Genomic DNA, 13,790 nt, shown 5'->3' on the forward strand with positions numbered 1-13,790 from the left:
AAGAAGTATATATTGGGGCCAAAATGACGTCACGGTGGATGTAGTACCAGCGTTTGGCCACTACGGTCATTTACACAAATCTGCTTCAACGGCCAGCGCACTTCCTGGGGGCACGAGGGGAACCAGCCTAGTTTTGTCAGCGCGCGGCGGTGGTTGAAGATGGCGCTAGCCGAATGGAAATCCTAATGACAGTCTCCAAATTTGCCACTTTTTGTACCATGGTGAGTTCACTACAGCCTTTACACTGATATTATCAAGTCTACGGAATGATACGGAAACAATGTTTGGACTCTTATGGGCGTTTTTACCGTGTGTGATTATAAATAAGAGCAGATCATTCGGTGCTAGCCAAGCAGATTTCATAGCTAAAGGCGAGCAGCCATTCTCGGATCTGATCTCTATTAGCTTATATCAGGGACGTCAGATTGGGACTCTTTACTGTTAATAAACGCATACCTTGACTACTTGTTTGGTTTAATATGTATCACAGCCTCTTTGAGAGCAGTGACATTGCACCTGCTGCAGCTGAGGTTCACAGAAGCTAAGTGGCTAACGCGAAGCGATAAAGCTACACCAATCTTACATCCTGCCAACAACTGGGAAACAGCTGGATAATTATTCACTTCACACCGGAAGGCGATTCATCTGCAGTTTGTGGAGCAAAACAGTGGGAAAATAGGCTACATTTACATGTTGGCCTTTACTACCAGATATTATGTACGCAGGCTATGACGACATGGTTTATCTGCGCAGCTCCATGTCCACTCTGCAGTTTGTTGCTGTCCAGAGACTCTGTTAACCCTTCATAAATCATTGAGGGGGAATGCGTTTACACACAAACAAACCCCGGGTCCTCTGCTAAGGTCAATAAACATCGACGTCTATTTTATTTTGACAGATGTCATTCTGTTATTTCAGCTGGATTTTTGCATTCAAAACCTTTTTTTAGAAGAGTGCAGAAGAGGTGTACTCAGATTGTGTACTTTTAGTACTACCAGGAGTACTCTGTTACAATCGGCATCAAAATATACTGAGTACTTGTTATGCAGAATAGCCATGAGAATAGCCCATTCAAGCACCATATATTTTGAATTATAGTATTAACATTATTAGTGCATTAATGTGTTCATCACTTCAATGTTGCACTCGTCTGTTTTTAGCTAAGATAGCAGATTTGAAGGGGAAGTGAAAATGCTTAAAGCACTGATTTAGTTTCATTTTCTATCCCTGTAACAAACTACCTTAAAAACGGCCAAGTTGCTTCCTTTTACTTTGTCAATTACTTACTGCTCCAGTGGGTGCGTTGGTATGTTTTTGTAGCTCAACCTAAAATATATATTGTTTTACGATAACAAACGTTTGCCCTGTGTATTTTTAGGGCGCCAATGCCTCTGCTCTGGAGAAAGAGATTGGATCTGAGCAGTTTCCGGTCAATGAGCACTACTTTGGCCTGGTCAATGTAAGTAGATAGTGCAAAGTGTTTTTATTCATTTATCGCTACCTGTATGTTTGTCACACGTGATCTGACTGCTTTGCATGTTGTGATTTCTAGTTTGGAAACACCTGCTACTGCAACTCGGTGCTGCAGGCTCTCTACTTCTGCCGGCCGTTTCGGGAGAAGATCTTAGCGTACCGCAGTCAGCCTCGACGTAAAGAGAACCTGCTCACCTGCCTGGCCGACCTGTTCCACAGCATCGCCAACCAGAAGAGGAAAGTGGGCGTCATCCCACCCAAGAAGTTCATCACACGGCTTCGCAAAGAGAATGGTAAGATGGTACAGAAGACCCTGAAGTACCCACTTAACATGTGTAAAAGCTGAATTGTTCCCTAACGTCTCTTTGGACTTTAATCCGCAGAGTTGTTTGACAACTACATGCAGCAGGATGCCCACGAGTTCCTGAACTACCTGCTGAACACCATCGCAGATCTGCTGCAGGAGGAGAGGAAGCAGGACAAGACCAATGGCCGCCTTGCCAACGGCACATTGGACTCCCAGAACAACAACAGCAATGCCACGCCCGCTCCAACCTGGGTCCACGAGATCTTCCAAGGCACTCTGACCAACGAGACGCGCTGCCTCACCTGTGAAACGGTAAGACGCCTCGCTTCTGTTTCCCTGGGAAAGTGTAAGTGGCTTTCACAAAACATCTGTGTCACCAGAGTCTTGTTTGAACATGTCTTACTCAAACACACCTGCTGCAGATTTCAGGGATTATCAAAGAAACCCTAGAGAAGCTCTGTTTGTGCTTTAGTTTCTGCACAACAATGTTTAAGGTTAATACATTACTGGTTAGTTTTTTCAATGGAAGTTGCTTGTTTTTGACACCCTCTTCTCGTTACAGATAAGCAGCAAAGATGAGGACTTTCTGGACCTTTCTGTGGATGTAGAACAGAATACCTCTATCACACACTGCCTCAGGTAAATAAACAGCATGTACTGTAACTTAAAATGAGTCAGCAACTATTATAATAAGTTTTCTTTGTCTAAAATGATAATAAATAGTTTTTCTTTGCGTTTGGACTATTGGTATGACTTCAGATTGTGACGTATTCTTTCTTTGTGACTCCTCAGAGGCTTCAGTAACACAGAGACACTGTGCAGTGAGTACAAATACTACTGTGAAGAATGTCGAAGCAAGCAGGAGGCACACAAGCGGTCAGTACACTTATTTGTACATGTTTTTAATGTATATTAATGCATTTCTGTGTGTGGTTGGAAACTCTGATGTCGTGCCTTACCCTGTGACATGTGTGGCGTAGGATGCGTGTGAAGAAGCTGCCGATGATCCTGGCTCTGCACCTGAAGCGCTTCAAGTACATGGAGCAGCTGCAGCGCTACACCAAGCTGTCCTATCGCGTCGTCTTCCCCCTGGAGCTCCGCCTCTTCAACACCTCCGGGGACGCCACCAATCCCGAGAGGCTGTACGACCTGGTGGCCGTTGTGGTGCATTGTGGGAGGTGTGTAGGTGATCGCACAGCCAGAATACAACACCTTTTTTTTAAAGCAGTCTCCACAGCAACTGTAGAGACAGGCAAATGCATACATTTTCTATTTATAAAATGCATTTAAACCCATTGGCACGAGAAAAACAGTAAATCACATCTATACGAGAACAAGCACTGTTTGTACAAGGTGTTTCTCTGCATGTCACAGCATAAAAGACTCGAGCCCCTTAGTAAAGAAAAGATATTAGACTTACATAGAGTTGAGAAATGAAGACTGGAGTCCTACTCTGTCTTCTCCCTCTGCGATCTACTCCCAGTTGAGCTCCCTCAGCGGGTTATTTTGGAAACGTATCATGAAATTGATGTCATGATTTTAGGCCAAATATCATCTGGGATTTCAGCACACTTGGATCCATTTGGCTGTCGACGTTAGCCTCTAAGGGGAAAGTGAATATTCCTGTGATTTCAAAACTGCGTCAGGACTGCCTTTTCTGTTTGCTGGTCGTTGTTTACAATCCAATAAGCAACAGGAGATGCGATGCCTCGTTTGCCCTCCACACGGGCTGTTCAGCTATTTGTAACCAAACGTGATCAGCCAAGAAAACGTGGACTTTATTAACACTTTGTATCTTTGCCTACAGATTCTGGATTAATGCATCTGATTAAATGGAGATGCTTTAAAGCAGGGGGGTCAAACTCAAATACACAGTGGACCAAAATAAAAAAATGGGTACTAGTCGAGGGCCGGACTGGTTCAATGTTTATTGCAGAACTTATTGAAATGAACTTATTGCACATATTAAACCTGGAACTAACAAAGCTTAACAAAGCTTAAATTATTGCCTATAAAAACAACATTAAACATTAAATAATCAGTTCATTCATTTCTTATGGCTCTATCTGCAGCTTTTCCAGAGTCATTTCTTATGATTACATTTTCCCACAGGCCAACAACAGCTTCAACAAAACTATTTCCCTCAAAGAGAAACCAAACATGCCCTGTTGTCGTGAGAGAGAAAGTGCAGAAGGAAACATCCATTAAACTCAGTGTGCTGCTCTGTGAGGCTAGTTCAGATACTTGGCATCTCATCATGGGTGCAAGGTCATCAATGTTTGGGCTCAGGCTCTGAGCTGAGGAGACCCTCAGGATGGAGTGAAGGTGTGCGTGCAATATACCGGCGGGCCAGATCTAATAGTAATTAAAAATTATCCTGCGGGCCGAAATTAAATCCACCAAGGGCCTGATTTGGCCCCCGGGCCTTGAGTTTGACACATGTGCTTTTAAAGTATCATTAGGCACGATAGGGCTTGAATACTAAATTGAATACTTCTTCAACTCATTTAAATTAATTATGTTTGCCATTTTTGGCCTGGGGCACGACACGGTATAATAATACTACTGTATGTATCCTGAAACAGGCTTTATTATATCAGACCAGTATTCACACAGATTGTGATCTTTCACTGTCAGCTTTTTAAAATATTTTTGTTTGCAGCTGCACATTTTTGTGTTTCTCTAAAAGCCGGGTACACCCACGCAGGTGTTTCCACCTAATGGGATGGTGAGAGCGTTTACACCCCCACAGGAGTCTGCTGGGCAAAAGGAGTGGAAACACCTGAGTGGGTGGTCCTTTATAAAGTCTGGGTGATATGATCATGGAGGATAAAGCATACTCTAATACACTGATCTCTTCCTTTTCAGTGGTCCAAACAGGGGTCACTACATTGCCATTGTGAAAAGTCATGACTTCTGGTTGCTGTTTGATGACGATATTGTGGAGGTGAGTGAGTTCCTTGTATTTACGTTTTATTTGTAAGTACGTTCCTGTTTCTAACCCTGCTGTATGTGGTCATTCTGTTGTAGAAAATCGATGCCCAGGCCATAGAGGAATTCTACGGTCTCACTTCTGAAATCTCCAAGAACTCCGAGTCAGGCTACATCCTCTTCTACCAGTCCAGAGACTAACCGCCACAGAGACCAGAGGAAGACCCTCTTCATGGCTCGCAGCGGACCCTAAACGCACCACAGCCGCCCGCGTGGTCTCACACCAGCTCAGCTGTGTTTCATACTCGTGCTTTTACACGCTGCAGCTAAACAGTGGAAGTCTCCCCCTTGCTTCTTGCCTCCATACCCCCCCCTTCCTCCCCCTTTTATTGGACGCTGCTGCCGGCTCAACGAGACGATAATGAATGAAAACTGTGTCAAGATTGTTTTGAAAAAAAGACGCTGAATGAGGGTTGTACAGATATCGGTCGGTCGTACGCGTATTAGGTTTTTCTTGGGTGTGGGGTACTTAATAATTCATATGATGTAACACCGGCCTGCACCCCCCCCCCCTGTTATTCTGCACTGGGATTTACTGAGTGTGGCTTTTGATGATGCATGTAAAAGAGGATGGGTGGGGGGGTGAGCGTCCCACTCATGGGGCGTGCCGGGTTGTGTATTTCTACAGTGTACAGAATGGTATTTGTATAAATATTACAAGAAGAAAATATTATTGGAAATTGTTAGACCTTGAAAATATGTATTAACACTATGGTGCACTTTTGATACCGTTTTGTAGGTGTTGGCGAGTTTAATGTGAGGGTTTGCTTGAAAAGGCCTGTTGTAAAGCGATCATTTTCTGTTTTAAAGAAAAATAAATAAAGCCAGTAAGATTCAAGCAGGGTGTGTGCTCTCTTTTCTCAGCCTACAGGTGCATTGATGACTCATAGGAACTCTACATCGCCTCTCAGTGGTGATACCTGGCCTCGCACTGCAACAGGAGCTATTTTTAATCCATTCAGACACAAACGGCAGGTGCTTTGGAAAAAACCGCCTGATTAGTACTCGGTCATACTGCTATACTGCGGTCACATGCACGAACATCAGGAGAGGAGGCAGCGCCGCAAGGATGGAGGGATGAAGCGGAGAAGATGGAGGACGGGGGGGGGAGGGGGGAGACACATCAGGGAGGCTGTTAATAGCACAGAGAGGACAGGAATAACAGGAGCTGCAGCCTCTGAAATATGAGTCAGAAAGATTAAAATCAGGTGAGCTGGTGTTAGACTTACTGGCTGAGACACGTTGCTACATTAAGAGAAAGCACAATAACTGATACACATGAGATAAGATGTATATTCAGAAGAGTATCTATTCTACACACTAAAATATACCGAATAAATTAGAGTTAGATTAATATACCAATCTACTAAAGGGACAAGACATATATTTTAAGTGCTAAATCATGTTTTTATGATTTTTGTTATCAGTAAAGTGTCTTTGAATTTCTTGAAAAGCCCTATATTACAAAGATAATATTAATAAATGTGTATGTATAAGCATAGTGAGATATACATAAACGATTGTGCACAGTAATTTTTTAATAAAACAAAAATATATCCTGTGGAATATAGAGCCATGGACACACCTGTCCTTGAGCTCTTCGCCGGGGTTCAGCCGGTGTCTCGGGGTCTCGCCGGTGTGGGACTCCTCCTCCTCCTTCCTTCCGCCGCTGCACAGCCGCAGTACACGGCGATGCTCGGAGCTCTTCTCCTTCTTCTTCTTCTTCTTCTTCCATCCTCCCCGCTCTGAGGCACCGAGGAGCAGCATCCCCCTCCCCGGGCTCCGTCCCACCATCCCGCGCAATAACATGGACTCACAGGGCTGTCGTTCTTCCATCTAGACGGGAAGTCTCACAGTCAAGGTGGGTTTCTGCAGAAATTATTATTGCGCATCCTCGACATGCATGTTTTTCCCTCCTGCTGACGTGTTCCTCTCATGCAGGGTGCACAGAGGGTAAAGCAGCAGCACCATATGGCCACCAGTTTGAGATGCATGTATGGCTGTGGTGGTTTTATTTCAAGACGGGTGCGGTGTCTTCTGTTATGGAAAGCGGCATAACATGCGTCTCACAGCGGCGTGAATTCGTACCGGTTCCGGTTGAGGTTTATGGATGTATTTTATGGGAATGTGGCCTGAAATCTGCTGCAAAGCCTGCTGTGGTTTTCAATTATGCTCTTCAATTATGCCATTCACCTGTGGTGTCGCCTTTAGGCCTCTGTTAGAATAAAAAGGCGGTGTGTTTAATTCCCGGAGGAAAATACACGACCTGTCTGGATCTTAAATTGACAATGGACTACAGATGAGAATGAGTTTAACATATAATCTGGTACAGTGCAACACATGGTATTAGTTTTTTTAACTGTACCTTATGAATAATATAAATGTACATTTCTATTTCTGTTGGGTTTTATTGTTTAAATAGAGACATTAGTTTTGGTGTGGATGAAAGTCTGTTATATCTTCTGCATAATGGCATGCATACCTGTACCACATATATAACCTTCGAAGGTTAAGTAAGAAAAATCAGTAACTGTGGTGTCATAAAACGGGGGGGGGGTTAAGTGCCCTCTGTTATGCCTTCAGAATTAGTAGAGCTAAAAAGATGACCCAAGAATAGACACTATTACTTATTTATGGTGCTCCTTGTCCCTATTGGGGTTGTGCTTTCCACTCAGATATCATAGTGTGTTTGTTCGTGTCGATTTCAGACGGGGGGCACAATGAGTGAAGAGCCAGCAGTCACCCCAAGCTGGCTGACCCCTGACCCCACAGCCTGGGCCAGTGGAGGCGGAGCACTGATGGACAACAGCACCAGTCTGGGGACGTTTCCAGCAGATTCCCTCGCTCCCAGCCAGCTGCCCCTGCTGGTGAACCCCTGGGACATCGTGCTGTGCACCTCGGGGACGCTGATCGCCTGTGAGAATGCTCTGGTGGTGATGGTGATCTGGCAGAACCCGGCGCTCAGAGCCCCCATGTTCCTGCTGATCGGCAGCCTGGCGCTGGCGGACCTGCTGGCCGGCCTGGGCCTGGTGCTCCACTTCACCTGTGCCTACTTGCTCCAATCTGAATCGGCCCAGTTGCTGACGGTGGGCCTGGTGGTGGCCTCCTTCTCCGCCTCTGTCTTCAGCCTGCTGGCCATCACTATCGACCGCTACCTGTCGCTGTACTACGCCCTCACCTACAACTCTGAGCGCACCGCGGCCTTCACCTACACCATGCTGGTGCTGCTGTGGGGGCTCTCCCTGTGTCTGGGCCTGCTGCCGGTCACAGGGGTCAACTGCCTGGAGGAGGAGGCCACATGCAGCGTGGTGCGGCCCCTCACCAAGAACAACATCGCCGTGCTGTCCGTCTCCTTCCTGCTGCTCTTCGGCCTCATGCTGCAGCTCTACGTCCAGATTTGCAAGATAGTGATGCGGCACGCTCACCAGATCGCCCTGCAGCACCACTTCCTGGCCGCCTCGCCTCACTACGTCACAACGAGGAAGGGCGTCTCCACGCTGGCCATCATCCTGGGTACCTTCGCCGCCTGCTGGATGCCTTTCACTGTCTACTCTCTTATTGCCGACTACACCTACCCCCCACTGTACACCTACGCCACGCTGGTGCCTGCCACCTACAACTCCGTCATCAACCCGGTCATCTACGCCTTCAGGAACCAGGAGATCCAGAAGGCGCTGTGGCTGGTGTGCTGTGGCTGTGTGCCTGCCAGCGTGGCCCAGCGTGCTCGGACCCCCAGTGCCGTCTGACCCCACAGACCCTGGTGGGAAGAGAGCGGCGCCCTGAGTCAGCTCTGCTCCTCGCTGGATGTGTCTGGTGTCAAAGGGAGCAGCAGTGGGGGGAGGCCGGGGGGAGGCAGCAGAGGGCCTGGCTTCAGCTCTTGGTGGAGATGCTCCTGGCAGTTTTGTTAGTTATCCGAAGCCCACCTGGATGGATTATTCTTTATAGGGCAAGGTGTCTCACTGTCTTCCCCAGTACAGGCGGCCACTGAGCGGGCAGCATCCCGCCCCCCCCTTTCCAACCACGCCCTTCCTCTGTTCTGCAGAGAGTGCTGAGATCATCACATGTTTTACAGGCAGCAGCCTTATATAAAAAGTGCACATAGCGACCAGCGCTGGAGCTTTGGTTTGTTTGTTTTCCTTAAATAGAGGAGGGATTGTTAGTCTGCTCCACTGTGCGTAAAAACCATGGTGAAAACGCACGGTGGATTTATTAAGTGCGCAGGGGTGAGGTAAGGGAAGAGAGTATTCTCACGCAGGCATTTCCACATATAGGCCGTCTGGATCCCGTCTCTCTGCTGCTGCACTCTGGACGTGCATCGAAAGCTAAAGAGCCGCGGAGAGCTAAAAATAAATCCGGCACTCTGTGATCCTTCCGCTCCCCGCGTCCTCCACAGACGCCGAGGAAGAAACAAAGCCGTTTCCCCTCCTCTCTTCTCCACAGTCTTCTGTTCTCTCCCGATTGTGCATGAATGTGTTTTAGTCCATCAGACAAAGCCACAGGAGATCTGACCATTAACCCTCCCTCCATTCTTTTGTACTAATTAACGGAGGCAGCTAACCGAGTATAAGCCTATTGGATTATGTAACCACCTTCAATCCCCTTTTTCACCTTTTAAATGGAGATGCTTAAGACTTTTTGATTGTCTGGAGAATGCTATATACTTTTTGTATTATACAATTGAGAAAAGTTGACAAAAATTTGAATTGAAAGGTCATTTTGAAAAGGATAACACACATCTCAAATGTGTTATCCCTATAGATATTAAATTAACATGATCACATGACTACAAACCTGGAGCTAAACTAGCAAAATGGTGATTTTGGTGTTGAAATGTTTCTTTTATTTGATATTTTTGGCTCCTTAAGAGCTCAACACAAACCACATATCTGATGTGCATGCTGTGTAATTAGCATGTAACAAGCAAACATGCCCTTTTAGTCCTCCTGAGGTCACATGCCAGCCATGTGTCAGTGTACCCAGATGTCCTCACGACACTAATAACTCCTAATTGTGCTTATGTACACAATGTACCTCACATGTATACCATTGAATGAGCTACAATCATCACTAGAGGGTCATGAGAGTTTTGAAAATGTGGATTCCTAGAGATATCTTCGCTGTATGGTGCGGGAACAGGCTTCAGAGTCATCATTAGAGTCCTGCTAAGTGTGAGGCAAAGATCACAACACCTACCAGCTGCTCTGAGTCATTCTTTTTTGGGTCTTGAAAATGAGTTTGCAAACCCGACAACATGCTAACACCTCCATCTCTTCATATCTTGTCAGCAATAACTAGCCAATGAAAGGTAGTTATTATTTTTTGTAGATGTGAAGCAATACTCAGACAGCAATAACATCACGTCGCTCCATGACTTCTTCTTCAATGTGAAGCACCATAATGGCTGCTCGGGTAGGGCTGTGTAGTGAATGGGCTCCGAATGATGCTTCAGTGATACATCTTCAAAAAGGTGGTGGTATAATCACTCCGGGGCGAGATCAAACGACTCATTTGTCACTGCCTCAGTCCTCTGACATGATTTTGTCTCGAGACAAAATCTGGCTTTTTTTAATCGTGCCGGGATGAGATATCGTTTTGTTGCCTCTGCTTTTCTGTGAGCATACGAACTGTCCTGTAACCTCAAGTGTCGGTGTGTGATGGTGTGTCGTGCATACTGTATGAGTTGCATGGGTGTGTGCATGTGTGTCTGTTCCAGCAGCTCAGCAGACCATGTTCTGTCTCCTTGTGCGGGGGGTTACGGAGGTATATGACTTCCTGTTGACCCTTTGACCTTTGAGGAAAATGCTGCCAAGTCTTCCTGTCAATCCTGAGAGAAGTGGCCTCGTTACGTGTTTGCAGAGCTTTTTTTTGAAAGGGGGATAGGACTAGGACGCTCCGGCACTTCAAGCCAAGGTGAAAGGGACTCTCAATGTCCTACTCCTGCTGAGTTTCCTGTCTCTAAATCACTTATACTCTACTTTTAATCAATCTGATTGAGGCGTCCTCTAAGAAGTGACCTCTGAATGATTCTATGAGCTAAAATGGTCGCTTCCAGATACAAAGATAATGCTTCTTCTTTCATTCCTTGCGAAGAGGCATTTGAAGAGCTCAACATTCTCATCTTTTGGCCTCAAGTATAGGAGAGGAATGGCATATCTGAGCATCGGAACGTGGACTTGTGTCAGACTGAATACGGTTGCTTTATTTTCGATGAGCACCACCGGGTCAGGCGTCACAAACCATCTTTTACCTTTTGGAGAAAATTCTATATTTTGTTATATTCATTGAAAAGTTATATTTTTTTCCACTTTAGTCTGGCCTGGATTCTTTCAGATTCTGTACGATGTAACGGCGCTGTAAAGCCTTTTTTTCTGAATGTAGTAATGAATCGTTTATTTGATTCCCCCCCCCACCTCCTCTTCACTCTTTTGTTTCTGTAAATACGGCATGCTGAGGAGGAGGCGGGGCTTTATACCACCGTGCATGGTGCTACCCAAGTCTGGTTGCACCGTTTTTTTTGAATGAATTTTCTCCGCTGTTGATGTAGAAACTCTTCTGTTCGGCTTCAATATGCACCAGTTTGTAAAGGCTGGATTAAAGGTTTTTAATTGGCTACACAGACGGGGATGTTTGAGGAAGATTGGTGAATGTTTTTCCTTCTTGTGCAGCAGACAGTATTGTTCATGATGATTGAGCAGGTGTGAACAAGGGCTTTGTATCCAAGAATAGCAGATGTTGGATGTAATACTTCTGTATACACACACCTGTTAATCTAAATGCTTCACAGTGTAATAATACACTGTGCTTTTTGAGAAAATGTGCAGCCAATGACTTGTTAAATGAAATAGTTACCAATCTAGAGCTAAATACACTAAAGGGCCTGTGAATGTGTGTGTTTGGGGGGGTGTGGGTGTTTGTGTGGGGGGGGTGGGGTTGAGGTAACAGCATCTTGTCTAGATGTATGCGTAGTTATCAATGTGAATGCACTTTATTTTGTGGATGAAAATGCACAACAAATCCTGCAAAATGGAAACCACGGATAAGTCAACATGCACTAACCTTAAAAGACTGAGATTTATTTGTTAACCAAAAGTGAGAAAGAAAAGAAATGTGTGTGAACGTGGTGTGTATTTTCAAAAGTGTTATAGTGTGTACTTTTTATTATTGCTTCTGGTTTAGAGTTCCACTTTTTGTATTAAAAAACCCAGCAACAAGTGTGCTCCTGCATGAAAAACTCCTCGTGTCGTTTGTTCATCCTCGCCCGTTTCTCTTGGCAATACACCCGTCTGAGCGTGTACTGTTACCATGAAAACTGATTGTCTTAAAAGCCAGGTACCTGCATTACGAGAAACAGACAAATAACCATGGTAGCGGAGCCGGTCATGAATCCGTCACGTCATGCTTTTCTTTTATTTTTCTCCGGGTCAAAGGTTACAGAGCTCGCACTAGCATATGCACACCCCCCCCCCCCCAGATCCTCCCTCCTCCCCCTCCCCCCTCCCCCCACACAGCAGTGATTCGATTGCTCAATCATGGATTATAATGCGTATTCAATAAGGACTAATTCCATATCCCTCTTTCGTTTACTTTCCAGTTAATGTATATAACTTGCCAGGGGATTCTCAGCAACGTGTTTCAGTAAAAACACCATTTTTAAAAAAGACAGTAAGTACATTGGTTATCCTCGAGCGGAAAAGCTGCTAATCTTCTAACACCCTCAAGCTCCGGACGTATACATGTAATAATAAGCACCTTCACAGGGTGTCGTATATATGTTATAACAGGTAGAGAAACAATCCACTGGGTTGTAATTCACAAAAGCTTTGACATTACAGGACTACATGTTAATGTTTCAAAGAGTATTACGGTATGTCATTAGTGTCTTTTACAGTGGAGAACCACACCCGCTACATTTTCCAGTTTTGGACCATTCAGCTGGTATATCAACCTCAGCATGTGATGTGTGTGTGTGTTCATGTGTTAGTGGTATAACCCGTGTGTGTGGGTACAGTGGGGCATTCTTTCATGTGTGTGTGTGTGTGTGTGTGTGTGTGTGTGTGTGGTGTGTGTGTGTGTGTGTGTGTGTGGTTGGTGTGTGGTGCTTATTAGTGGTTATCCCACATTGGGTGTGTGTGTATGTTAATCCGACCAATCGTTCTCTCCAACTCGGAGTCGTCCTCGGAGTCGGGGAGTTATCCTCACAGCGATGCGCGCGGACAGGGATGTATGGCCACGTGCGTGTTCCCGACCGGCTCCCCTCTTGCCTGCTCTCCTGCTGCTCCTGCCACCTTCTTCAGCTGGAGCCTGCGGGATAGATTATGGGATGGTTTAAGACTGGCACGCTTACAATACATGTGGACATCAGAGGAGGACGAAATAGGGGCATCATTATTAAAGGTGTTTTCCAATTATCACAGGATTAATTTCTGCTTTTTTTTGTAGATCAGTTGCGAGTCAACAATGCTATTTTGTTAAATACAAGTTGGTAACTGTGCCTGTTTGGTCTGTAAAATAAATGATTATCTCGATATAGTAAGGGATAGGTTTTAGGTAAGTAGAGACGCTACATTTCAAAGCTGTTCCCTAGTGTTGATCAAATAAAGGCCTTGACATGAGACATCTTTTTTGCAGTATTTTAACTTAGTATGTGTACCTCAACGGTTGTGGCTTACAGGGGTTGTAACGAGGGGTGGAAACCTGTCGATACATGTGTAGTAATGAACACTGACTACAGCCCTGCGGTTGTAAATCCAATTACGTTGCTTCCCACAAACCCAAACACACTCGCTGCACACTTCACTCTGTTACCCGTAGTCATAGCGGCGAGGCTCACGGTCGGCTGCGGGCGCTCGGGACCCGCTTCGCTTGCTCAGCAGCCAGGCAGAGGAGGGACACTTGTGGGTGGAGAAGTGGGAGGAACAGGCTGACTGGGGAGAGGAGGAGGACCAGGGGGGGGAGTTGACCACCTGGAATCCACCTAGAGAGGGGAGGAGGAGAAGGGCCACCGGCCATCATGGGCATG

General features: G+C 45.7%; 2 protein-coding genes across 2 annotated transcripts; both read left to right on the plus strand.

Annotated features, from left to right (window-relative positions):
• The first annotated feature begins 97 nt into the window (after positions 1 to 97).
• usp12a (ubiquitin specific peptidase 12a) lies at positions 98 to 5,606 on the plus strand. Its single transcript, XM_010766760.1, has 9 exons — positions 98 to 221; positions 1,379 to 1,459; positions 1,553 to 1,766; positions 1,857 to 2,092; positions 2,343 to 2,419; positions 2,573 to 2,656; positions 2,761 to 2,958; positions 4,649 to 4,727; positions 4,811 to 5,606. Exons 1-9 carry the CDS (start codon positions 174 to 176, stop codon positions 4,910 to 4,912), a joined length of 1,119 nt encoding a protein of 372 aa, XP_010765062.1. The 5' UTR covers positions 98 to 173; the 3' UTR covers positions 4,913 to 5,606.
• A 96-nt stretch (positions 5,607 to 5,702) lies between these two features.
• gpr12 (G protein-coupled receptor 12) lies at positions 5,703 to 11,861 on the plus strand. Its single transcript, XM_010766759.1, has 3 exons — positions 5,703 to 5,979; positions 6,343 to 6,632; positions 7,480 to 11,861. The coding sequence occupies exon 3, from the start codon at positions 7,492 to 7,494 to the stop codon at positions 8,515 to 8,517; it is 1,026 nt and encodes a 341-aa protein (XP_010765061.1). The 5' UTR covers positions 5,703 to 5,979; positions 6,343 to 6,632; positions 7,480 to 7,491; the 3' UTR covers positions 8,518 to 11,861.
• Positions 11,862 to 13,790: the final 1,929 nt, after the last annotated feature.

The sequence above is a fragment of the Notothenia coriiceps genome, unplaced genomic scaffold, assembly GCF_000735185.1.
Source record: "Notothenia coriiceps isolate Sejong01 unplaced genomic scaffold, NC01 NC01_scaffold00003545, whole genome shotgun sequence".
In the NCBI taxonomy this organism is placed as follows: domain Eukaryota; kingdom Metazoa; phylum Chordata; class Actinopteri; order Perciformes; family Nototheniidae; genus Notothenia; species Notothenia coriiceps.